The following is a 24,091-nucleotide window of genomic DNA, read 5'->3' on the forward strand; positions in this document are numbered from 1 at the left end:
GGTGAAGACTTAATTCTTGGGATCTGCTGACTGCTGTGAGACACCCACTGGTAGATACCAGGACTACACTCTTCAGTTCCGATAGCCACAGTGCCACCAGCAAGTGATCCAGTTCCCTACATAGGCTTTCCAGGTACAATAATAGATTTTGCAAGAAGCCGACTTCCCAACCTGTAAGAGGGTAGGGATAACCAAATCTGATAGGCCCCTATCCTTCAGAATCAGGGCTTAAACAGCTAAACCTTTAAAGCAAGCGATAGAGTAGCAAGAAAAGTGGTACCAATTTTAAACGGCCAGGGCAAGCCCTGTAACCTGTAACCGTGATAGCTGTCTTCATACTCTGGGCACAATATTAGAGACCAGCCCCATCCTGGCTTTGCCCTTCATGATGGGCATATTCCTGAAAGGGTTTTTTGGGGTAAGTCTTGGACCCTGAAGTTAATACAGCATGATGCACCATGTGCCAATATAAGCACTCATGCAAGAAGCAGGAAAATATATTACATGCCAGCCCTGCATCTTCTCCATGCAGGGTCTGGGTACGGTCCCTCAAATCTCTGTTGAGGAGTCAACTGATCTGGAAGGTTCAGTGGCTATGGTGCAGCCAGGAATCTTGGTTGAGAATCTCAGAGAGCAAAAAACTGCACAGTAAAGAGATGTTCTTTACCTAAGTACACTAGCAAAAACTAAGGCATGTTGGGAGTGGGTAGAGTTATATAGGAAATGTTTCTGCAGATGTTTGTGCAAGTGTTCAATCACCTGTAAGTAGCTGCATATAAACCTATGGTAAAAGACTAAGCATTTTGTATGAGTATAAAAGATTATATATGGAGGTTCTAAAGATTCCTGTAGGCTGGTGCAATCCAGTGTTGGCAGTGGCTTTAGGTCAAGTTGGTTGACCACGAGGATCGCTCTACTTTTTCTTAAAATACAGTTTACTTTTAAAGACCAATATCCCCCAAAGCAAACACATTTTGGTTATAGGTAGACAATGGTGAGCTGAATCGACCATCAGCTCCTTATATCTTATGAGGACTCTCTTGGCAAAATGGGTGATTTATATGAGAGAATATATTTCATCAAGTTTTAAAAAGTAAAGAGCATGACACAATGGTTATCAGAATGAAGTCTATATTTTGTATAGTGATACAAGTGATGATAACAGGAACATTGACTTCAGAGCATAATAATGTTTGTTGCTATTTCATTAAATCAAACCTGTTACATGCATATTAATATATAAAATATATATAAAATAACAATATGGTTAAAGAGTGGGCAAATAGTGCCTGCAAGTACATTTTAAAGCAGCACCATCCTGGACAGAAGGTCATGCTGAGCTTTAACTGGCCATACACTGAGCCAGTTTTGGGCAGTTGAACCAGCCAAAGTTCAATCAGTTGGTGAAACTGTTGGCACTATTCCGCCTGGAATTCTTTCATTGAAAGATCAAAGGAGCCAGGTTAAAAATTGACAGTTGAACAGTGCCTGCATTCAATGAGATGCAGGCACTGTTGGGCATTCTGAAAGCATACAATAGCTGCAGCAGGAGATGTTTTTATCCACGCTGTAATTTAGAGGAATCTACTAGCCAGCTTTATCACTTGAGGGCTTCGGCTTAAGGCTAGTCATACACTTAGATTTATGATGGTGCTGAACAAGAGAAATCGTTCGATTTTTCCTCCTTGATTCCTGTTCAGCATGGATGGAGGAATCTCTGTTGGCTATTGTATTTAAACAGTCGCAGCATCAGCAACTGTCTGAATACACAAGCAGGGACTACATCCGATAGGATACAGTCCGTTTGGCCATCAATTTTTTATTAATCTATTTTTTAGTGAACTTTTGTTGAGTAGGGTGGTGCCAACAGAGCCACCCATAGCTTTAATTGTGGCCAATTCAGTAGAAATTAGCCGAAATTCAAGTCAGGTATGGCCGGCTTTAGTCAGGCAGGTCAAGTGTGTCCAGGAAGGGGACTCCATTAAAACTGGAGAACTCAAGAGCGCTTTCAGGTACCTTTATTTCATTAAACAAATTATTTTTTATACTAATATAAGTCTAACAGGTCCACTTTGAGAAACCCATATAAGAGGTCAACAATTGTTCATAAAGTGAGGATCCTATCTTTTCCCTAATTCTGTGTTAAGATCAAATTGGAGGTTTATATTTAAATGAATGGTCAATCGGGCTTGCTAAAAAAAATTGTCTGTGGGAGAGAAGAGATTGTAATTACTGTGCTCTCTATGTGTGAGTGATAATAATTGGCCACTTTCACTCTCCAGGATATGGGCATATTGGATCATCAATGAACAGTGCTTAAAGGGAAACTATAGTCTTCGGGTTTTTTACATATACAGGAGGACAGCCATATCCACTCATTAGATATGCAGGCTCTACATCCTGCTCAGCAGTGCTACACAGTGACTGTGCTTCAGTGCAGGTTTATGGGTCAGCTATGACTGACTGGAATCAATGCACACCCTATCCATTGTTGAATACAGAGGCTAAGGAACATGTTTATTATAAAGCAGTGAATGTGACATTCACCAAACATTTACTATAGGTGAATTATGTATTGTAATTTTGAAACACATGCACCTGGAGAATTCGCCTGTAGTGAATGTTTGATGAATGTCACATTACCTGCTTCATAAATATCTAATAGAGGGATAATCTACAAATCTGTGTAAGTAATAAAGCATTCAAAATATGGCACAACAGGCAAGCAACAGCAAAAGTGTTACTCCAGTCAAACTTGTTTTCTGTTGTTTTAGATGGAGTAGGAAAGGGTTGAGATCCATGTTCTAAACCTATTGCTCTGTTTGTTGCCTCTGGATAGGACAGAATGCGAGGGAAAGCCAACTCTACAGATATTTTTTTTTTTTGCACTGTCCCCACTAGAGAAATTTTACCTCATGTTCCAGTGGTCATTGTTACTTGAACAGGAACAGTGAAGGGAAATTTTCCCAAGGGGGACATTGACCACAATAAATAAAAAAAGCTAATACTGATTTTAGCTTTTCCAATTTTTGTACAATGCCAGTAATGTTACGTCCTATTTTAAGTTGACAACCCTAACCAACTGCCTTGCAGTTAGCAGCAGGGTTGTCACGCCCACCATGTCCACTCCTTTAGTCGACTTTCAGGCTGTCTATCAGGTGTATCAGATAGACAGCCAATGCTGCTGCTAATTGCAAGTGAGGCAATTACTGTACAGTGTGTATACAGTGAGGCAAGGTGCCAAGTAAACTGAAAAATAGATTATAGATTTCTTTCAAGGTAACCTTCAGAATGCCATTTGAATATACACGTTCACTTTCTCTTTAAATAACCTTTTTTTCCTACTATGCATGAATACCTAGAAAATCAAATTCAGGGTTTTGAAAATCAAGACAAACATTTTATAATAATCACAAATTATGGTAGTCTTTGAAAGATGGGTAGATTATTGCAGAACTTCAAAATCTTTTTCTTCTTTTCTGTAACAAGAAAAACAAAAATAGTAAAAAATGTAATTGTTGAAAATGAATGGAACACATCACAACATACAGGTTACCACTAACTGTGCCGCTGTGTGCGTTAGAGCAAGAAAAAACCCTAATTAGAAACTATTGACTAATCAGGTATATAGATAATCATGTAACACTGCAGCCATACTTAGCTGTACGTACAAGAGTTGTGGTGCCTGCTGTCAGAAATAGAAAATGATTGCACTCGGGATTCTGAAACAAAGCACCAGATCTTTTGCATACATATGCAGCCAGGTTAATGGGTATGGAGGTCTGGTGACCAGGTAGGTTGTTAGACATACATAAAAAAAAAAACATTGGACAACCAATATATCAAAAAAAAGCTTTTTTCTGAACTCCTATACTTGAACCTTTTGAGCTAAAGGGCTAAAAACAAAAATGGTTCTGGATCTTGAGGCCCCTTGCATCAGCGGCCCATATGTTTAGGGGCCCACTCACATTTGTGTGTTGCAGCAATAAGCAGTAAAAACATTCCTGCAACACATAACCACACACTTGCTCTGTTCGATGCATTGTGTTTCTATTTATTGTGAATGGCACTCCAATGCTCTGTACAGTTGAGTGAAATTCATGATACATACATGCCATGAGTTGTAGTGCGCTGCGATGCTAAGAAAGGGTTGCGTGCATTTTTTTCACCCACTGTGATTCCTTGGCAGTCCATTAATATTTATGGGCTGTCTGAATGCAACACACATGTATGTTAACACACCTCAACTGGGTTCTTGAAATGTGAATAGGTCCTAAAGCAGCCCTGCAGAGCAGCAGTCTATGTTCAAGAACAGTGGGATTCAGATTTCAGAAAAGTCAATGCAGTTGTCATTAGGAGCTCCAGTTAGGCAACACTCTAAAAAATGGGGGCCACCCTCAGGAAAAAGGGAAAGGACCCAGAGCTGAGAATTCACACTCATACAATCCAATGAGAGCACCAAACAAGCGTCCAAGAATCCAAGGTAATTTAATGATAATACCAATTCATAATACAATAGATCCCCCCTTCAACAGGGCAGGAGCACTCCCTTAGATGAGAAAGGAACCTATTCACTAACAGATCTGTACCTGACGAAGGGGGAGCATGTCTGGCTCCTGAAATGTGTTGGCTTTATTCTGCTATGAAACAATTTTATCATTAAATTACTTTAAACTCTTGGACATTTGTTTGGTGCTCTCAATGGATTGTAAGTATGTTCAGAAAAAAGACAGGTAGATCTTTAATGAGCCATCAGTGTAAAAAATAACACAATATTGTCTTGAACTGCTATGAAAACTGTCACTGTTCACTAGAAATACCATCCCATCTGTAGATGTAAAGTGTATATAAACCCTAACAATTAATTTCTCTAATTAGCTCCCCTTTTATTCTGTAAAAAAAATATTTAAAGCGTTTTGTTATCTTTTCCATAAATGAAAAAAGTGTGTTGATCCTGCCAGAAATCCTGTGAGCCTATACATTGCTGTGCACTCTGCAATGTTATCTCAAGCAGGGTTATTAGCCCACCCTGTGAAATACATTGCCCAATGTGATGGAGATGGGGAGATGTCCTGTAGTCCTATTCTAGAGTGACACCACTTCTCCTATATAGATGCAATACGGTAAGTGAGTGATATCACCCTAGGACAGGAAGTGTGTTACTGGCATTATAACCAGGTAAAATTTAAAGAAAGAAATATACCTGAAACAAAATAACACAGCCACCGTGTTTCTAAGGCCTGGTAAGCTGAAATATCTTCAGTTTTATTTTTGTGTTTTGATATACTTTAAAGAATATGCAAACCCAACATTTCTGATATGTATCTGCTGTACCATGTACTTATATGGAAAAGCATCCTGTTCTCTTTGTATTGCTTCTTTTGTGTAAAATGCCTGGTGTTCCTGACAGTTTTCCTACTAAGAACTGTCCACACTAGGCAAGAGAGTACAGAGTGTTCAATTTTCTATCTGTGCTGAGAACTCAGCTTGCTCTCATCCAATGATCAGACTTGTGCTGACATGCCCCCCTGCACAGCCATTTACTGGAACGATCAGTGTCCTGCTGTTTCTCCTCCTGAGCTCTCTGAGCTCCTTGTGCAACTAAGAACAGAGGGAATGTGATCACTTAAAAAAGGGGGGAAATGGTGTTTATAATGTGTTTTATATTTATACACAAAAGTTTTGCCTTTCTTTTCTATTTTAAACTGAATTGGTTGTTTTACATATATAATTTAACTTTTTTTTTACTGACGGCAGAAGAACTGTTGCAAATTGTAAAGTCATTGTTTTCTACACTAAGTCTTTAGTAGATATGGGTGTAACTCACCTTTCAAAACAATATAATCCTTGGCTAAGAGTCAACTATTACAGTTGTAAATAACAATGTAAATCATGTTCCATCAAACTGAATCAGCAGAATAAGTAACATGGGTTCTTCTATGTGTTGTCAGCTGAGGCCCAATCCATTCGAGTAAAAGCCTACCTGCTGCATTATTTGAATTCTTCAATCTAACCCCAGATTTATTTTTGCCGGCTTTGCTAATTCCCATTGTGATTTATTACTCTCTGTATGGCTTCTAAACTGGGACTGTAAGCCACAACCTAAGGGGCATATTTATAAGACTGTGAATGTGAATGTGTCTTTCACCAAACATTAATTGGTGATGAGTCAATCACTGTCATTTAAAATATATGCAGCTAGTAGATTTACCTGAAGGGATTGTTTGGCAAATTTCAAATTCAGTGCTTTCTAAATATGCCTCTACGTGTTCCCTTTTTCTGAGCACTGCCCTTTATAGTACATAAAGACAGAGAGAGTACAGTACAGCCTCATGTGACAAGACGCTGCAGTCCTTCAACTATATACCCTGTAATATACGCAGATCTCTGACATAGCAACAGGTATTTTTCTGTAGTCGCAGGGTTCTTAAAGGGAAAAAAACATGGGAAAATGCACATGTATTGCAGAAATGTACAGAATACTCTGCATATCTATATAAAATAAACACTATCTGAAGATAGTGACATTGCACAGAGCAATATCTCATTGTGAGTTTGACTTCCAAGGATCACGGTCAATACTTTCATTGGTAATAATGAGTAATTTGACAAGGTAAGGCGTTAAAAAGGTCAGCACAGCAATTTAATTTAAGCCAAGCTATACCCTATGAACGTCTGCCATTGTCACACACTGGCGATAATATATCAAAACTGGAGCAAAAAGAATCTGGAGCAGCTGCACATGGCAACCAATCAGCTTCTATCTTCAGCTTGTTCAGTTAAGGTTTGAAAATGAAAGACAGAAGCTGACTGGTTAGCATGCACAGCTGCTCCAGATTATGGTTATGATATGAGATAAAAATGCAAGATGTATTAGATGAGGACTGAGCGTCAGTAGAACTAGTGACAAAAGCAGCTGTAGTAAGATACAAATCTTGTAAAAAGCTTTCTCACAAAAGATGAACTTATTGCAGCCAATCCCATATCTAAATGCCCTGTTTTGGTTCTTAGTTGTCAGCAGAACCATGAACCAATAGGGAAGTTGTGGTAGGGTGGGACCAAGCTCCACTTTACTGCAAATGATATGCAGGTAACTTCAGCTGCCTAATATACTGGATCTACCAAACAGTTCAACATGCAGTTTTCATTAACAGTATGCTGGAACTGGAGAAAGTGCAGAGAAGGGCAACCAAACTGATAAGAGGCACGGAAGAGCTCAGCTATGAGGAAAGGGGGATATGATCACCAGGTATAAATACATAAGTGGTCCATATAGTGAACTTGGTGTAGATTTATTCAGTTTCAGGTCATTACAGCGGACTAGGGGGCACTCTTTACATCTGAAGGAAAATAGATTTAGCCTCCACATACAGAAAGGCTTCTTCACAGTAAGAGCTTTCAAAATGTGGAATAAACTCCCTCAAGGGCTAGTTCTGGCCAACTTAGTAGACTGTTTTTAAAAAGAGCTGGAATCATTCCTAAATGCAAAAAATATAACTGAATATTAGCATTTGTAAGTAATAACACCAGGGGTAGTTGATTCAGGGAGTATCCAATTGCCTCCTGGGGGATCCCAGGAATTTTCCCTGCCTGGAGCAAATTGGCGTTTTTGTTTGTTTTTTGTCTTTCTCTGAATCAACTGTGGGTATATGATTTTGTATATAGAGGTTTTCTGATTGTGTGTTTTTTCTATTGTTTGAACTAAATGAACATGTGTCTTTTTTCAACCTGAGAAACTGTGTAACCAGGGGCGGACTGACCATTCGAGCACTCGGGCAATGCCCGAGGGCCCAGGGTCAGTAGGGGGCCCCATGAAATGCTCCTGGCACCTTTTTTTTATAGGCTTTTTGGGTGCGCTTTGAGTGTGGGCAAGGACACAGGGGCCCCATGATCCCCTATTGCCCGGGGGCCCCATGAGTTGTCAGTCCACCCCTGTGTGTTACTATGTTTATGCCTTTTAAAAAATTATTTACTGAGGCTCCATGTACACTGCAGCTGATAAACTCACGTTTAGGAGCTTTTCTGTGTTTTTTCTCAGCAGCCCCTGAACTCTCCCTAATGTTTTCCTATGTGTCCATGTACACATCTTCGTTTACAGTCATTTACAGGCAGTTGAGTTTACAGTCATTTTTTTTTTAAACTTGCGTTCAGGAGTAGATTTTATCAGCGTTTCAAACACCAAACGCTTGTAAACGTGGTAAACAGCTAAACAGACGTTTTTTAACCTACATTTTCCAGCAGTCAGTTTCCATCGTTCAGAAGTTTCCATTGTACATGGAGCCTGAGTTTTAATTGGCCCATTTTGTGAAAATTCCTGTTGTGAGCAAATAATAAACAGCATTTTTGTGGAGTGGGTGGTGTCAGCCCTGCCCAGTTATCTTTTACTAAACTACTCAGCCACTCCCACTTTAAAGGCCAATTCTGTAGTCCAAACACTAGGATGTCTCCTTGAGATAACACAGGAAATGTGGGTAGGACACAAGACAGCTCTGACAAGATCAGCCATTTTGTTTTGCACTTATTAAACAGATAAAACAAATTGTTTGGTATATTTAACAGACCAAAAGAAAGCAAATAAGGGATAATCATTGTTAAGAGTTACAAGGCTCTTTTATGCATGATCTGGTGTACCACACCTTGCTTGTTTATCTTCCAGTTGCTAAGTGCCTCACCCACAAGGATCCAACACATCAATTTCACTGGGAACTCTCCATATTACCTTCACTCTGTTATAACCCACCCATATTTTATACCGACAGCCAGCACAAGATTCCACCCCAGGGACAAGATCACTTTCAATCAGGCAAGCCACCGACAATACCCCCAGTCCCCATAAGCCACATGATTTAAAAAGGAGGACCTGTTACCGTGTAGATAAAAAATCCTTTTCAGGTAAATAATAATAATTCACAGTACCCTGTACATTATCATATCCCTTCAATTAGCAAACTGCTGTTATGTAGGGAATATTAAAACTGTGCTTAGGCTGCTTAATTTATTCTTTTATCTGTATTTTGCATTAAAGATTATGGCATAATTTAGCATTCTTCTCATGGTGCTTGTGGATGGGATTGTTCACTCTCCTTATATAATTTAATGTTGTGCAACCACCCTCTCATGCTCCATTGTGTGCAGCTGTGGCTGCAGAGAGCAAAGAAAGAGGACATATAGAAGAGGATGTTATTCAGAAGAGGATGAGAAATACAGGAACTATGCTAAAATATGTCAGGAAAAGGGTGCAGATAGCAGCTAATACCAAACCAAGGCAACAGGCAGTTCATCCAAGAAAGAATGGACATTTTTTGTTATGGTGGGGAAGCATTGGTTTAGACCACTGGTATATCTGTTTGTTTGAATACTGTGAATTATAAAATAATATTCTACCTTCAGCTCCATATGCATAACCACTTACCATCCTTATGCATTACTGGTGTCAAACTTCTTCTTTCTGCCCTCCATTCCAGACATAGCTTCAATGTTTTTACGCCAGTCAGTAACTTCAACATTTTTTTCCTGAAAGAATATAAAAAATTTACTTAATTTTTCCTTTAGCACAGCCACTCACATTTAAATACAAGATGCCAGCTGTATGTAATTTAATGAGAACCAGCCATCCCATTATCCAATGGAGCATCTCAGCAGGCAACAGAAAAGTGCTCAATTGCAGAGTGGAACAGGGTAGGAGTGTGCCAAAGCTTCTGGAGATTGAGGATGTTAACAGAAATGAGTGGTCATAGATGCAGAGGGCAGCTAAACTTTGGAGTGACTGGATCATACAGAGTAAACATTTTAAAAATAAAATGTAAAAACATAGTACCGTACAGTGCATATACTGTATATGAGCACAAATGAAATATGGTTTGTAAAATTGTAAGACAGGTTCATTTTACTATTATATATTTATAAGGGGTTTTAGTAATGTTACTGTCAACTTAGTCCCTGATATTGCCCCAAAGGTCTGTTTGTACACAACTTTCTCTAGGTCTTTCTAGCTGGACTACTGAACACCCACCCATCCAATGGTATGGAGATAGTGGGTGGGCTTGCTGCATCCCTCTCACAGCTCTGCTATTTACACAGGTTTGTAAATCATAATCATGCTGTCACTGTTACTTTTACAACATAATAACTGGTTTCCAAAGGCATTTGAAATTTTATTTGAAGCGTTTTTGTGAGTTTAGCTTTAAAATTTATGTCCACTTTCTGTCTGCACCCTCATTCTGAAAAATGTCCCTTCCTTCTTGTTATTGTAATATTCATGCCAACAAATCAGGTGGTCAAGTTTTACCCAGGACAGGAAACCATTGGCAGCAATAAAAAAATTGTCAGGTATTCTAATGTTCCTGCTGAAACGTGTGTTTGTTGGTCCCCACTTGGAAGATTTCCCATCACTTCCTGTTCTATCCAAAAAAATGAAACATTTTGGCTGGTGTTGAGCTTTAACCAGTTCAGCTCTTACACACATCTGTATACCACTTATAGCCCGACATTTACATTTCAGATATAGGTCCATTGACCCAGCAAAATGTTTTTGCTTATTACATATATCATTTGTTTAATAGACACAAGGATTTGTTCAGTTCGTGGGTATATTGTCTTTTATTTTATTTTCTATAGACAACCTGTAGACAAAGGATCTAAAAAATGCACCTTTTCTAGTTTGACAAGTGTTTGAAAACAAGTCTCTCTCGACACAAAGTGCAGATTTTATTATATAATTCCGCCTGTGTACAATGACACTAAATTTTGTTTCTATTACAATGCATAGCAAAGTTATTTACAAATGAAATAAAAATATTGAGAAACAAACAAATACTATTAAACAAAATATATATAAATAGTAAAAAAAGAAATAAAATAGTTAAGTAGAAAAGGAAGTAGACAAGGAAGGAGTTAATTGGGGCAAATTAGGGTTAACTATAGGTTATTAGGGGTTAATTTTATATTTCTTGTTTATTTTTTTAATTTGCAGGATTCATTTAACTGGCAGCATGTGCAGATCAAAGATCACCCCTTTGATCTGCTATGAATGAACAAGAAAAGTTACAGTAAAGTAATAATAATATTGTTTCAGTGACATCTGCTTCTGACATCTATAAATAAATCAAGTCCTGGCTGTCAAATTGACAGCTGGGAATTTCTAGTAAATGTTCACTACACACACCTAATATCTTTAATTTTTTTGGGGGGTGTGTAGCACACCCAATGTCAATAACTGGCTAAATATGTACGTTGTTTTGAGTTCCCTCCAGCGTCAGTCAAGTGACTATATGAAGAGGCGTTGGTCATGTGACCTCTGACGATGTAGATCTTCTTAGGAGGATGTCATTTGGGTACAGCTGGCCAATTAAACAAAAAATTACACTGCTGAATACCAGCTCCTGCTCCCACAAAGCAACTGAATGTGCCACAAATAGGCTCATTCAAGATCTCACCACCAGTAATGTCTATGGAAAGAAAGGTTGCACTCCCATGGATGCAATGAGTGTAATGTTTTTTTCAGCAAAATGTGTACGTCACACCCACCTTAACTCCACCCTTTGACTTGTCTCACCTATAATGCTATAATGGGATGCTTGTGACACATGACCAATGCTTTAAAATTTGGTCATGTGAGTGACACTAGAGAAAGTGTTAAATAGCAATTTATTCAGGAGAGGTAGCCATATAAGAACACCCTTACCTTACCACATACTACTATACTGGAGCAGGAGAGTTAGGATCAGGGGGTGTGTGAGATATTATATGGTAAGGTTTAAAGTGACATTGTCATGAATACCCAGATTGGGAAAAGTAACCACTTCTCTTGATACCCCCCCTAGCAAGCTATAATCACCGAACCATGCTCCCTCACTAACTTTCCACTGCAAGCATTCACCATGAGTAAGCTGCAGAGCCCCTCACACATGGTCTCTCAGGTCTGGACACTGTCATATATACCCTGAATGGGCAGAGTAATCAAGTCTCTTGAGAGTGCCCTAGCAAGTTATGATCACTGATTCATGCCCTAGCAAGTTATAATCAACTTCCCACTGCAAAAGTCCACTCCGAAGCCCTCCCATGTTGCTGCTGTGGTCCAGATACTGTCACGTAGGAAGGTCACATTCTCCACCATACCTGGAAGCCCCTCTTCAACACAGAAACTAAGCAAGGGCTTCAATAAAGTGGGAAGTATGGACTGATACATTGATGGGGGAGGGGCTAAAATGACACTGTTGCTTTAAATAAATCCCCTTCTTTATATGTCTAATTTTCATAGTTGCCAAGAAACTCAATTCCTATCTGATAATAACAGCAATATTTAAACCTGCATTATAATACACAATGGCTGGCGCCAACAAACACTGTGGCATATGATCCATCTGCATAGCCCAGAGTCAGTAAAGCTGCTGACATTTTCCTTTTGGAAGGAGGTAATGAAAAAAAAACAACACATCCATATTAATGGCACTTCTGTTATTAAGGCCTCAGTAACAATACAGTGCCCTTGTTAATGGGGCTGGCTATACTGCTCTTGTAGTGGAATAACAATCATAAGTAAGCAGCCTGGGGCCTACCTTAAATGTATCCAAGCTGTTTGGCTTATGAGTGATTTATAAGAGGTTGCTTCACCCAAGCAAGGAAAACAGAAACAGGTCCAGTTGCTTTATAAAATATTAGTTGATTTCATTTTGTTAATTTCAGACTAATGAAATCCAATTGTAGGAGCTGTGGAATCTCAGTTTTGTCCAGGAGCCATTTCATTTTTAAAGTGTATATATACCCCAAATCAAAAAGTCAGTATGTGCTGCAGGAGGGATCTGTGCACTTCTTTTTGCTTAATTTATTTTTCCTGCATCCAAAGTACTCTTACTTAGAGAACATGCCAGTTATGGCACTGTCTATTAGGCTTCTTAGAATAGGGTGACAACTCTAACCCACTTCTTTGTAACTCGGCATTATAATTGTCACCCCCTGCCTGTAGTCTCCTCCTTAGTCAGCACACTTCAGTCAGCTCATCAGCTCCCACCTTCCTACCATGCTTGATGGATCATAGTTCCTTAGCCACATGCTCATACAGGAGCAAAGGAGCATTGGAACTGAAATCTAAAACCATGCAATGGCATCTTCCTCCCAAAACAGCCCTGGCTCTGAAGCTATTCTACAGTAGTCACATAACTTCTAAAAACATCTCATAAAAAGGTATTTACCAAAGTTTCTTGCTATGAAAACATATGATATGCACAGAGGTATGCCTACATAATAGTCAGCATGATTTTAAAGCTATGTGTCACCACTAGAGGGGCAGAGTGAGAACCCTTAGCTGCACATAAACTCCTAACAAGACCAACCCAGACTTACACTGGGATTAATCTTAGGCCTCTGGCAGGAAATATGGCTGTTGGGGATGCACAAGTAACATTATTAACAGCAGAGTGGGTGATCTCTCAAGTCATCCTATTACTTTAATAAACAAAAAACCTGCAGTCCAACTGCAAACCTTATGAATGGTTTATTAGTTTAAAAGCCAAGGGCATCCAACATCACTGAGAACATTAACAAGTTTCAGCTATACAGCCTTAATCATAGCTGGGAGCTATGATTAAGGCTGTATAGCTGAAATGTGTGAACATTACTGTTGATGTTGGGTGCCTTTGGTTTTTAAACTAATAAACTTTTCATACAGATTACAGTGGGACTCCAGCAAAGATGTGCTCCAGTAATAAAAATTTTGGTTTCGGATGCCTTCGTTAAGTCAATCATTTTGTTTCATCATATTCGTTATGTGTTTAGATTGTAAGCTCTAACAGGCAAGGCTCTCTGATTCCTCCTGCATTGAATTGTATTGTAACTGTACTGTTTGTCCTTTGTAAAGTCCTTTGTAAAGTGCTGCATAGACTGTTGGCGCTATATAAATCCTGTAAAATAATAATTATGTAAGAATGATTCTTTTTCGTAATTAGTTTCATATATTTGGATTAGTTTTGTATGTTTGTTGTTCTGAATGAATCCATATATTTCCAAAGTTATTTTGAAATGTTCAGATTAATTCCTTATGTTATTTCAATGACTTGCATCTTATATGTGATTTGCTTGCGACTTCGGTGCAACTTGCTTGGGACTTTGATGTTTTGCGACTTTGGCTTCGGCCAATTATAAGAATACAGAGTGTGACACATATTATTGAACTTACAAAATCTTTTGCAAATCACATATAAATGAAACAAATGAATACAAATTAATTTGTAGTTTTCATTATAATTTATTTCAGATTTGTTGAAATTTGTTGCTATTGTGATTTGGAGATTCGGATACATCTGAATACTGAATAACGAAAATTTTCACTGAGATTCCATTTGTAACAAAATGCGTGTCTCTAGCCTTCAGCTTTTTCATTTTATTTGATGATTAAAGTGATATTGGCAATAAACTCCCCCCACCCAAAAACAAACAAACAAACATACTTGGAATGGTTTTGCATAGAGCAGCTCGGATCCTCCTCTTCTTGGGTTCCCCACCGGCGCTCCTAGCCCCTCCCTCCTTCCAAGTGCCCCCAGAGCAAGCAGCTTGCTATGGTGGCAACAAAACAGGTTCGCTCCTGAGCTGCTGCTCTGCTTGTCCATTTACACACACAGCTGCAGCTTGGTCCCACCACCTCTCTCTCCTCATTGGCTCAATGACTGTGATTGACAGCAGTGGAAGCCAATGACCCCAGCTGCTGTCTCAGCCAATGAGAAGGGAGAGTCCCTAGAGAGCCGAGGCTCTCATGCACATCACTGGATCGTAATGGGGCGATGGGGGGCTGGGAACGCTGCTGCACACAGAAGCTTTTTACTTTCATGCATAGAATGCATGAAGATGAAAAACCTTGAGCCTTTACAATCACTTTAATGGAGGGAAAACAAGAGCCCAGCTGTTGAGCTGATGTTGCAATATCATTTTTTGTTGTTTTGAACGTGTTACTTTGTCTTGAATAAGGACAACACAGGATTGCTGTGTGCCCAAAGTAGCACTTGCCCATTCCATTCTGAGAAACGTCTAAAAACTGGAGAGAATTAAAGCAGCAACATGGTCCAGGACAACCAATGAAAGATGTAACATTTACATATTTATTTTTGTACTGTTCTTGTGCAGGTTTATGCTTTACCACCCTGCCAGTTGCTGGGTCCAAAGGGATCCAATCTAAGCCCATAAGCCTTTGCCTACACCTACATTGCACTATATGCCATATGTTGTAATTCGTACTGGAGAAACAAAGGAAAGCTGGACTTTTGGTTTGCTGCTGCAGCCAAAAATTCCAGTTTCATTCATTCCATTTTTTAATCCCACACTTCTATAGATGGTGTAATATAGACTTAACTATCTGAGCTGCAAACTACTAACCTTTTCATCTTCCTTCTTCACTGACTTCAGGTTAGCCCTCAGGTCTAGGGAAACCTTAGTTGTAGATCCTAAGAGGGCCTTGAGCATGGCGTCAGCTGAGATACGAACTCTGCGCAGGTTGGGGCGCTTGAATTTTCCCTTGAGGTCAAAAATCTTCTGGTTTAAGCCATCAATCTATGAAATGAGGAAAGAAATATTTCATCCATCCAGGAAGGCAGCACTGGCAACCACAGCAGGTGTATCTCACCATGGTGTCCTTGAGAAATATAAGAATCTAGAGGGTGATTAAATGCACTTTCATCCAACAAAAACTGATATATAAGTTCTAGGTGGGAATGTAAAGGATGCATGAATCTGCATATTTGATTTTAAACTATTGTAATTTTTCAGAGTTGCTTATAATTTTTTTAACGTTTGTTCTCTTGTTGGCTGTCCAGCTTAGTGTTAAATGTTGGAGGACATTTCAGGACTACAAGTCATTGCTTTATGAACTACCTGATCTTCCTCATTGTCTCCCTGCTCCTTGGACTATTTTCACACAGGGTGGACTCCATTCTGATTAGCAGGGGATCAGCTCATAGATCCCCTGCTGATTGGAGCGCGGTTGGTGGATGACATATCCATGTTCTCTCAGTTTCTGTAGAGCGGACACAGACAAAGGCCGCTCAGCTCTATGGGCAGCTGTGAGTAAAAGGAATACACTGTCCATTTACACCCGACTACCCTTTGATCTGCCTAAATGGAAAAGGACAGACCCCCGTCCCACAGGATCGGACCCAGAGGTAGGTGGGTGTAAATGGACACAATTCCATTTTACACCTGCTTATCCATAGCAATGCATGGATCTTCTAATCAGGTCTGCCTGAAAAATTGACAGACGGACCTGATCAGATTGCCCATGTTAAAGAGTCCTAAGTGTGCATAACTACTGTCCTGTAGTTGTTTACATTGCTTTCTCAGTAACACACTTTTGCTATTTAACGCTGTTATGTATTCTTTGGAACTGGGAGACAACATTGGTAAAATCAGAGTTTGGATGGCCTCTCACGCTCAGTTAGATTCATACTGATTATGATAATCTTTATTAAGAAAGCCTGTATAGGTATAACAATTCAACTTCTTGCTTAGAACCAGTCCTTATTTTTGTGCACTATGGCCATATAGTTGTCCAGAATTTAATGGTTAACTACATCCAAAAACATGGCTTCTGGCAAGATGAAACACTTGCTGGCTCCTTACATCTCTGAAAGGAAACCTGGGAAGATCAGCTTTGAATTAATTTTAACCTCATTGTGGCCATATGAGAAAAGGTGGTGATACCCCTCCCCCTTTCCTCTTCTTCGTAAGATCATAACATAATGAGAAGGTGTTCTGTAGTCCAACAATTAAAAAATTGTCAGGGCTGACAACACTGGATGCAGCTCAGTCAGCATTGCCACTTCAGCTCACTGAATTTCTGGCAGGTTTTTTTCTGTGCTTACAGCATTTTTAATGCATGGAAATCTGCATGTAATGGAGAGATGTATCACATTTTTTTGTCCAGAAAAACACTTTAACATATATATAAATATATGCATTGCAGCTGACTTACATCCAAACCATTCTTTTTGACTTTTGCTTCAATGTCAAAGCGTTCTTCATCTGCAGCATCGATCTGTTTATGAAGTTTGTGGCACAACTCCTGGAGAGAGAAGTAAAACAAACTCAGCAAATAGAGTGGACCTTCATCCTCATCACCCACCTTTTGTCAATGAAATCCTACCCATCACCTCTAACACAATTGGACATTTTTTAATACTTTTTTCAGACATCTTCCAGGATGCTCACCTAGGTGAGAATGATGTCTCAGTTGCGTGCAGCCTTCTGGGACACTGATGTCATATCTCCCGCACTGCATGTGTGCCATCAGAGGGCTGCTTGCAAAAACTCAAAAAAGACAGGAGCTCCTGATGACATGAATAAAAAAGATGGCAGTGCAGGACCCAGTGTGCAGCAGCGGAGTAGTGGATAACAGTATTACAAAGCTGGAATCGCTGGATGGTGCATACATGTTTTGATGATAATCCAGCTAACAAAGTAAGAGGGGATTTAGGGTGAAGTTCCTCTTTAATATAATACTCAGGTTTAGCTGAAAAAAATGTGAAATGCTGTTGATAAACTGAATTATTGTAGCATACTGTATTGAGTATCTGCCTTCAGTGGATAAATATTTGAAGGACTTCAGGGCTTCTGCTTTGAACTTCTGTGAACTTCAAGGATGAAATACTCCACAGTGTCTGCAGCTACGGATGTCAGTGAGGTTTTATCTTAGTAGCTAATTTCACCTTTTGCAAAAACAGCAATGCTCTGGCTCCTGCAGACTCTTTCTTCAGCTCAGGTCTATACCAAGGTACAGGCTTTCATCTATAGGACTGGAGGAAGTATCAGTGGACTACGAGTGCAGTGATGTCACTGCATCTGTGCTCCATTGGGACCTATGAGTCCTTTGGCCATGGTGGCAGATAGGACTTGTATTCTTTTTATTCACAGATCTCTGCCAATCTATAACGCTGATATGTGGGTGGAACCAGATGTAAATTTGACAAGCCTGCGGGGAGTAGAAACGCATGATTCTGTAAAGGGGGCGGTTTGAAGGTGGGGAGCTGCAGATTCTGTCCATGTTTCAAGGTACAGTACAACAGGGGTAGGCAACCTTAAAGAGGTGGAGATCTACCTGAACAACATGGGAGAAGTCAACGATCGCCGGGCACAGTGTCATCTCCTCACACTTTATTTAAACCTCTAAGTGCCGTACTACCCTGTCGCAATTGCGCGTATTGCACGCAAATCACGGGTTTAAATCAGGTGGTAAATAGGCAACATATTGTCTCAAACACACTCGGATTGCTTTTCAGAGGAGCAGCAATGCCTGCTGCACTTGTGAATGAGCCCTTAGTTGCATTTGGTAGCAGCACCCTTAGGGCTCGTTCACACATACAGTACATTTGAGGGGTGGTAAAACCCAGTGGTTTAATTGTGGTTTTACTACCTCCAGTCCCTACCCCCTTTAGCAACCAAAGGTGTACACATGTCACTAAAATCTTCTAAAAGTCTATGTGTGAATGGACCCATAGGATAATATGGAGGGGCATTTAGAAACAGTAAAAAAAACTGCCAGACGCCCCTAGAAGTAGCTGCAAAAACACCCTGTGTGCATGGGGCTTTACAAGTAGTCCCTCTTCATTGCATTTTGTTTAATGCTCTGGGATGGTGGGTCAGCAAGCCCAGACTGTGATCTACCAATCACCTGGCCATGATCTACTAGTAGATTGCGATCTACAGGTTGCTGACCCGTGCTGTACATCATAAATATGGGTGTAACATAAAGGTCAGAAAGATGGACGGTTAATCTTATTTAATGCTTAAAATATGTAAATATTGAATGTCTATAGCCTGGCCACAGGTTCACTTATTTTAAGAAGGAGTGGATAAATTGCAGACAGCAATAATATAAAAGCAACTTTGTAAGCAGCAAGATGTTGCATAGTACTGTATTACCTGTAGCTGCTGAAGGTTCAGGCCACCATACTGTAAGGGTGGAACTTTTTCTGAAAGGGTTCGGGCTTTCTCCTCTTCTACTTCTTTTTTCTCTCTTTCAAGGTCTTCACTGGCTTTTTGAAGCATAAGAGTCTACAATATAGAAAAAAAAGAAAAGAAATGGACATCTCTCCAGTATTCATTTTGTGTTGTTCAAAATATATCTAAAACATAATATTTGACTGAATAGAAAAAGTTTGATAACTTTCCATGCACTCTCTCTTTGTGTCTTTGCCGTACATATCAATTAAAATGGTTCCTTGTTCACAGTCTGTGGACGGGGGAGAGGGGTTGTTCTGTAGTCCTAAAATCTTTCCTACCTTAGGTTGACAATGCTGCTCCACCATAGATTCAGTATAGTGAGTAAAGCATTGCCACCCTAGGACAGGAAATATGTTAGGTTAGGACTATGAAATACCTCTGCCTAACATGAGGGGAGATGTTCTGTATTCCTAAAATATGTCCTGTGACAACACTGTTTCTCCATTGATGCAGTACGGTGTGTAAGTTTTGTCATCCTGGCATAGGAAATATGTTATTAGCAGGATCATATGATGAAAATAAAAGAAAAAATGTCTGAACAAAACAAATGAGTGCAGCCAAGGACTGCAAAAGCTGCAGTATACTGTATATTACATTTAGCTCTCCACATTAGATACACTTTCAGGTACAACACAGTCTTTTAATACACATAGTACTTACACTTCTCTGTTTGCAACATATTTATAGGAAAAAGCATGCATTCCCCTTTTCAGAATGTGACTAGAGTCATAGAATTTATGCTTAGCTATTCAACTGTGCATCCCAAAATTGTAAAAAGCCTAATACGGGGAGAAGAGCAATGGTGTACAAAGCGCAATCAGCCAATCAGTTGGCTGCCCTCAGCAGCAGGGAAATTAGCATTTTTCAGAAGGTAGTCATGAATGGCTGCCTGCATCTTTCTCTTATGACAAGTTTTCTTTATCATTTATTATTTCTTTATACAGTGTTCAAAATTCAGACCTCGTATTTCCTGCTAGAAAAGAAGCAGTTTGTTTAGTGACATATCAATGAACATATCAGTGGAGAATCATAGGGAAGGTTAAGCCTTATCTTTCTGACCAGAAACACCAAGAAGCAGCACTGTGAATCAGCAAGAGGCCTACAAGCTAGTGAATTCACATACTTATTAAAGTAATACTGTCACTGAGAAATAGACACCGGGGCATAATTTGCAAGGCTAAAAGCCAAGTGCAATAGTATATCTCAACCAGGCAGAATATCTCTTTCCTGTCTGTCATGCAGACCAGGAGCTTCACTCTAATGTTATTTGCTGCATGCTTGGTCCAGGTCTTTGGCACAGAAAGTATTCAATTTGGAGGATAACCATGAAAGGCAGGCAGCTAGCATTTTCAGAAGGAGGTCAGCAATGGGCTCTATTTCTCTGCTGACAAGTTGCCATTAAAGGTAATATATAACTAAGTATTTTCCTCAAATGTACCTTTAGTACTTGTTCCACCATATTAAGATTTTGTTATCTCTGTTTTATATCAAATAAAAGAGGAATGCATGTTTTTTTTCTTATGTTCATGTTGCAAACAGAGTAAGCACCATGTATATTAAAAAAGCAGTGTTGTACCTGAAAGGGTAGCTAAAGCCAAGAGTTAAAAAGTAACATACCAAATCTACTTCCCTTATTTCATTCTTTCTCTACCTCCCTCTCTTCTTTCCTGCCTTCCTTCCTCCATTCTCTTTTTCCTTCATTCTTTCCTTCCTTCCCTCTCTCTAATCCTTTCCTTACCCATCTCCCTCTCCTTTCCTTCCATCTCTCTATCTCTTCCTTCCTGCTTTCTATCTCAATGTTTTTCTTTCTTTCCTTCCCTCTTTCAATCCCTTCCTTCCCCATCTCCATATCTCCTTCCTTCCTCTCTTCTACCTTCTTTCCCTATCTCCCTTTCTTCTACCTTCTTTCCCTATCTCCCTCTCTCTATTCCTTCCTTCCCTATCATCCTCTCCTTCCTTTCTTCCATCTTCCATTTTTGTCTTCCTTTCATCAGAACCTCTCTCTCCCTCCTTCTTTTCCCAATGTTCCTCCCTTCCTACTTTCCCTCTTTTCCTTCCTTGCCCCCCCTCCTTCCTTCTTTCCCTCCTTCCTTCCCTTCCTTCCTTCCTTCCCTTCCTTCCCTTCCTTCCCTTCCTTCCTTCCTTCCTTCCTTCCTTCCTTCCTTCCTTCCTTCCTTCCTTCCTTCCCTTCCCTTCCTTCCTCATCCCCTCACTCTTTCTTTCCTTCCTGTTCTATTTCCTTATCTTCTCTCCCTTTTCTCAAGAAAAGAGAAACTGTTAGTAATGCTAGTACAGAATGGCTTCATGGCCAGCCCAGAACTGACTTGTGCACTTTAAGAAACTAGAATGGCTTCAGACTGTATTTTTCACAAACATTCCCATTCATCCCATCTGCTGTCGCCATGAACACAGTAAGAAAACTCTCCTTTCATGCTTAGTGAGCTCATCAGAGACACTTGGTGCAGAAGTGATGTGTAGTAAGCTGCCCTGAGGTTGTTGTCATGTCTGCTGAACTCACACCTGTCAATCAGAGCTCCAAGACTATGCCAATTTTTTTTAATAAAGCCTGTTTTTCTTTCCTAAGTACAGATCACTCTGGAATTTTCCACATGTGCCTACTGGATTCTCTGGCAAAGAAATATCTGCTTCAGGCCTTCAATTATTTCACTGGTAGTGTTGATGACACACAAATAATATGTAAAGCCCTAAACTTCTGATTCTTGTATTTACACTCACTGATCAGTAATAATGTTCCAGAATGTTTGGTCCTGAAGTGGTTTATAAACTTGCCTGTAGGTGTATGACAGTACTTTGTAAAGGAAAACAAAGACCATGGGTAGTTGAGAAAAGTGGATAAATGGCACTGTACCCGTAAGTTTATCTTATTGGTATTGCTATCCTAAAGTATTGATGCTGATGTAAGTGGCCTGGTTCCCAGGCAGGTGGATTATGCATCCCAGTGGATCTCCATGGTCCCTTGGTTTGTTGTGTAATGTAACAAAAATATGGATTGAAGTGCCACACAACTGCTAAAAGGTCCAGATATGACTCTATCCAATATAAGCTGGAGGGCAATCCAAAGAGTAGCCAACACATTTCTTGAGTTCAAAAACCCAGGCATAGCAGCCTAATCAGCTGCTTACAAGACTTGTGCTTGTAGTCATTAAAGGTCCAGTTGACTTCTAGCCCATTCACATTGTTTTCATTTTCAAGCCTGGATCCCTGAACCAAGTTGGTTACTCTTTGGATTGTCCTTCTGACTTTTACTGAAATAAAGTTGTACCTGGACCTTTCAGCAAAGAGCACAGGTGACAGTTTGACATGTAGGCATGACAGACCTACCAAAAATTACTTTAGGCAAGATGCAGAGATAAGTCAGCAGTGTTTGATTGTGCCCCACACAAAAGACTGGTATGTCTATAGAAAATATATCTAAAGCCAAAATCTTTTCTTTTTTTAATCTTGGATAAGGGTTAAAACTTTTATCCTTATGAACCATTGGAGGGAAGTGGGAGAAAATCTCTTATTTAGCGGAAATCACTTCCTAGACAGTCATCACAAAGATATCCCTACTGGACACTTAACAATCAAGGCCCACTAGCTTCTCTTTCTTATGTGACACACTGGACTCACAACCTAGCAACTCCTGTTGACCAAGAGATTTGGAATAAGGCCTGGTCTCAGGTAGCAAAATTTTCTTTCAATCTGACCTTCCTGGAATTGGCCTATAAAGTTCTTTTTCTGTGGCACTGGGTCCTGGTCTGGATTTCTCAAGGAAACCCCAACTATTTAAATTTTTCGTGGTTGGAGATGTGCTGCATACCTGATAGTCCAGCCCTAAACTATGTGCCTTCTGGTCCAGAATTTTCAGACTCCTTCAAACCTTGTTGCACCTGTTTTTTCCCAGGGATGCTACGTTTGCTCTGCTCCACTGCCCAATCCCAGGCTTTATACTCATCAACTATGACTGGCCGTGTACTTCTTCCTGGTGCCCAAACCACCGATAGCTAAAGCCTGGGAGAAGCCCTCGGTTTCCCTGCAGGAAGATGATGATCAACGAAAAATTGTCTAGCACCCTTAATGATTCCCAACCCAAATTTATACAAATGTGGGATCCGTGGCTTACTTATGTCTTGCCATCCATAAGCCCATCAAGCCTATTTTCCTGTTTTACCTTTTAGTTTTAAGGCTGAATGGGACCACAAGTCCATGAGAACTTCCCCTTAACCCTCTGCTTAACCTTCTCCTCTCTGGTAGACACAACACTTTACTACAATTTTAACCCATCCTAATCTACTTAAAATCAATAAAGATGTTATTTGTGGGTTTTACTTTCAAATTCTCTGTATTACAAATGTAGTGCCTACCAAATATAGGAACATTTGTTTTGGGTACTACATCATTCAGTCCAGTCTATTAATCTTTAGTGCAACATACCTTCAATAGAAGCTTCCTGGAAGCTGGGATTTTAGATTTCCTCTGAAAGGAATGAAAATCAAACATTAGCCATTGTTAGACTGCAAGAAGTATTTAACGATTAAACGGAAATAAATATTCAACTTACATCTCTGTTTCAAGAACCCAACAAAGAAGAAAGAAAAAAAAGTTAAAGGAGGCAGCATGTAGAAATATAATTTTAGGGTAATTTCAATGGGACAAATTATAGATTAAAATGCATACATTTTATTTACAGACACACTACTTATTAAAAAAATAACATTGATCAAAATAGAAAAATGCATTCTTTAATGCCTTTTTGTCTATAGATTACATAAAAAACAATATTTATTGCAAGGCAATACTGCCAAAATAAAGCCTAGTCCCCCCCCCCCCCCAAAAAAAAAAGTTTTTTATTGCTGTCTGTGGTATTGTTAGGGAGATTTTTTTCCTCACTTCATTTTTAGTAATGGAATTTTCTTTAATGGTAATGCTTGCAGATGTAACACCTAACAGAGTTTCTATCCTTTCCCTGTTTTATCCCAAAAATAGAATAGAATCCTAGTAGAAACAATGTATATGTCTTACATCTCTGGTTGTTCAAAAGAAGTTTACTGCATAGAATAAATCAATCCTTTCTTTATAAAAATTATTTTAAACTATATACTGGAAT

The 24,091-nt window shown here is 39.5% G+C and overlaps 1 protein-coding gene across 1 annotated transcript; it reads right to left on the reverse strand.

Moving 5' to 3' along the window:
- Window positions 1-1,114: 1,114 nt before the first annotated feature.
- On the reverse strand, window positions 1,115-23,551 carry LOC149460584 (troponin I, slow skeletal muscle-like). Its single transcript, XM_089679498.1, has 6 exons — window positions 23,419-23,551; window positions 18,901-19,032; window positions 16,955-17,044; window positions 15,364-15,537; window positions 9,413-9,513; window positions 1,115-3,479 (listed from the first exon to the last, which is right to left on the reverse strand). The coding sequence occupies exons 1-5, from the start codon at window positions 23,482-23,484 to the stop codon at window positions 9,418-9,420; spliced, it is 558 nt and encodes a 185-aa protein (XP_089535624.1). The 5' UTR covers window positions 23,485-23,551; the 3' UTR covers window positions 1,115-3,479; window positions 9,413-9,417.
- Between the last annotated feature and the right edge of the window lie 540 nt (window positions 23,552-24,091).

Source organism: Staurois parvus, unplaced genomic scaffold (genome assembly GCF_062004578.1).
Source record: "Staurois parvus isolate SC_StPar_1 unplaced genomic scaffold, SC_StPar_1.0 ptg000225l, whole genome shotgun sequence".
Classification (NCBI taxonomy): Eukaryota; Metazoa; Chordata; class Amphibia; order Anura; family Ranidae; genus Staurois; species Staurois parvus.

What these genes read in the sequence shown, in the direction of transcription:
- LOC149460584 (XM_089679498.1), bottom strand. Translation starts at nt 23,484, where the DNA reads ATGTTTGATTTTCATTCCTTTCAGAGGAAATCTAAAATCCCAGCTTCC. An exon ending in CCAGGAAGCTTCTATTGAAG is followed by an intron (nt 19,033 to 23,418) that starts GTATGTTGCACT and finishes TCTATATTGTAG; the next exon opens with ACTCTTATGCTTCAAAAAGC. An exon ending in TGAACCTTCAGCAGCTACAG is followed by an intron (nt 17,045 to 18,900) that starts GTAATACAGTAC and finishes TTCTCTCTCCAG; the next exon opens with GAGTTGTGCCACAAACTTCA.